Source organism: Aspergillus nomiae (genome assembly GCF_001204775.2).
Source record: "Aspergillus nomiae NRRL 13137 chromosome Unknown contig00016, whole genome shotgun sequence".
In the NCBI taxonomy this organism is placed as follows: domain Eukaryota; kingdom Fungi; phylum Ascomycota; class Eurotiomycetes; order Eurotiales; family Aspergillaceae; genus Aspergillus; species Aspergillus nomiae.
The window spans coordinates 25,083-27,801 of NW_015378071.1; the positions used below are offsets into that span (position 1 = coordinate 25,083).

The 2,719-nt window shown below is 46.3% G+C and overlaps 1 protein-coding gene across 1 annotated transcript; it reads left to right on the top strand.

Annotated features, from left to right (window-relative positions):
* ANOM_001791 (SSH4 family protein) lies at positions 1–945 on the top strand (the record flags this gene model as incomplete). Its single annotated transcript, XM_015547048.1, has 1 exon — positions 1–945. The coding sequence occupies one exon, from the start codon at positions 1–3 to the stop codon at positions 943–945; it is 945 nt and encodes a 314-aa protein (XP_015411208.1).
* Positions 946–2,719: the final 1,774 nt, after the last annotated feature.

Sequence of the window (2,719 nt, forward strand, 5' to 3'; positions counted from 1 at the left end):
ATGGCTAATGAAATTAAGAATGAGTCGAAAGCGCCACCAGCTTATGGCGAAGAAGCTGCCGCCCAATACGGCTCAAAATCTCCTCCGTACCATAACTGGCAGGAGGCTGTACCTGATACCGCTACTTTACCACCGCCGCCAGCATTAGGCTTCTTATCGTCGAGAAACGGGAACGCCTCTGGGGATGATGCAGAACGTGCACATGAATTTTGTGACAAGTTTCCTCTACATCTGCCTATTAAGCCATCAGCCACTGTGTATACGTCTGTACAAGAGCATGATCTCCGTCCTGTGCTGCCAAAGGAGTTTCATGGTACCTTTGCCTTTGTTTCTCAGGGCTGCTGGAAGGGATCTACCAGGGCTAGAAATGGTGATACTTTGATATCAACAAATCTTCCACTCTATTTTCCCACTTTGGAGTCACCTTTCGTCACCGAGAGGGGTAAAACTATATACTTCGAAGTCAAACTGCTCGGGCTCTGCGAAGGGCCGGGGCCGGGAGCAGTATCTACTGATTCCAGTGGGTTCTCTATTGGGTTTATAGCGCATCCGTATCCGTATTGGCGGTCTCCCGGTTGGGAGAGAGGAAGCATTGGCGTATTCTCTGACGATGGATGCCGTTTTGTCAATGATTCATGGGGCGGTAGAGAGTTCACAAGTGCATTCGCTGTGGGTGAGACTGTGGGCTTGGGAATGACGTTTCGTCGCCCTGGCAACTCAAGCACAAATTTGGAAAGCAAAATTAAGAAGTGTAGAGTTGACATCTTCTTTACTCGAAATGGTTGCCTGGTAGGAGGCTGGGACCTTCACGAAGAAGTTGATGAAGACGCTGGAAGCATCGAGGGACTAGAGGGAGACTTCGATCTTTACGGTGCGATTGGGTTGTTTGGAGGTGTAGACTTCGAGGTATGCTTTAACCAGGCAGGTTGGTTATGGAAGATATAGTTCTGCTAAAGCTGTTATCGCCTACATCGTCCTGCAAGAGAAGTATAGTGATAAATTAACGAATTTAGTTTAATATAACCGGCAGTCCTATTTGATTGACGTACTAAGTTAATTCAATGTCTTCATAATGGAGACATAGTCTTAGTCAGTGGTGCGGTGTCGAAGGGCACAAAGGGGGAGGATACAATAACAATTTATGTACAGCACTAGCATATGTACACAAAACCTCTTTGTGCCTGGAAAATTCCGCCTTGATCATTGCGCCTTGCTAAATAAGAGGATAGAAGATCACAGAAGGGAAAGAAAAGAAGAGAAAAACAAGGAAACACCACAGCTTCCACCATGTTTAACATGCTCGGGGTGAGCAGCGAGACCTTCTAGAATTAGTAGCTCCTGCAAGACTTACCAGGATATTCCTTGTTGATATACATACTACATTAGTGTGTCGGGGGGAAGTACAAGTTGCATTTCCGCCATTATCCCATATGCTTATGCTACCAATATCTGGTCGTTACCACAGGATCTAATGTCGCCCACCTCCCGTTACGTTTGCCTAGCATGACCCTTTGATGTCATAGCGTTAGCCCTCATGTGCGGTGTACTTACGGCGTATGCAACAATAATAAGCCGCTCGTAAGATTATGTCCCAGGAGTGTGAGACAGCCGATAGGCATACCACCCCTATATAGTATCCAGGTATTCTATTGGGTCTTAGCCGGTTCGTTCTATGGGGGAAAAGGGATCAATGTGTACGGTTTTGGATGCCTTTTACGTCTCTCAAGTTGTATCTATGACCAGGCGAAGACTCTAGCAGAAGGCCCCAGTAACAAATTGCATGCTAATGGAAGTTACATCTTCATATGATGCAGAAAGCTCTCTGTGTAGGGCCTCCTTGACCGACCATTGACTACATAGGTATGTCTTGATATCCCAGAGGATTGTCGATAGGAACCCTTCTTCCCAGATACATCTAGCAGCCGACAGGCAGCATTCAATAACATTGCACCTTGCTTGGCTTCGTCAAATAACGGTAGTCTGCCATGTATGTTTCTTGGAACGGTTAATGAAAAAGGGAAAGCAACAAAATGGTTTCAATTGTGATCAAATGTTGCATGCCATTACCACTTACGATAGCATATGCCTTGTATGCAGGTATGAGTTTCCTATGGGAAGGGGAAGGCATTGCTGCATTTGTTCTAAGCACGTGCATCAATGGCCAAATGTAACGATGGGTTATTAAAAATACAATACTATTGTTGTGTTGTTGTTCATGTGTCCCCACTTGAGTCGGTCCGAAGTCGAGACCCCAATCTACAATCCGTAACAGTCCTCGATTGGAGTGTTTAGTGGCCAGCAACACGGGCATCCAGTGAGATATGACAACGCAAATTACGACGATTCCCCCTCTTGCCGGATAGGAACACTATCGTAGTTAGTATACGGTGGACTCGGGAAGACCCCGGTGTCAGGTTTCCTAGTAGAGTCGCGAGCAGCTGCTGACAAGAGCCCGACACCGTGTAACGGAGAACACGCAAGAAAAGTACTTCACAACAACAAGTGTGGAAGGAAGAAAATGGAACAGTGGAAACTTAGGTTGGTGGTTAATGATTAACTTGATTAGCTGCAGGTGAGATGCAGTAGTCGATGGGACTAAATAATCGTCGATAGCTCGGCCGAACTTTCATTTCCATGCCCGTAAGATTGCAGTGTCCGCTGAACTTGGAATCCCACCTATTACCATCATTCCAATTCGGCCCCCCACCCAAATCCACCA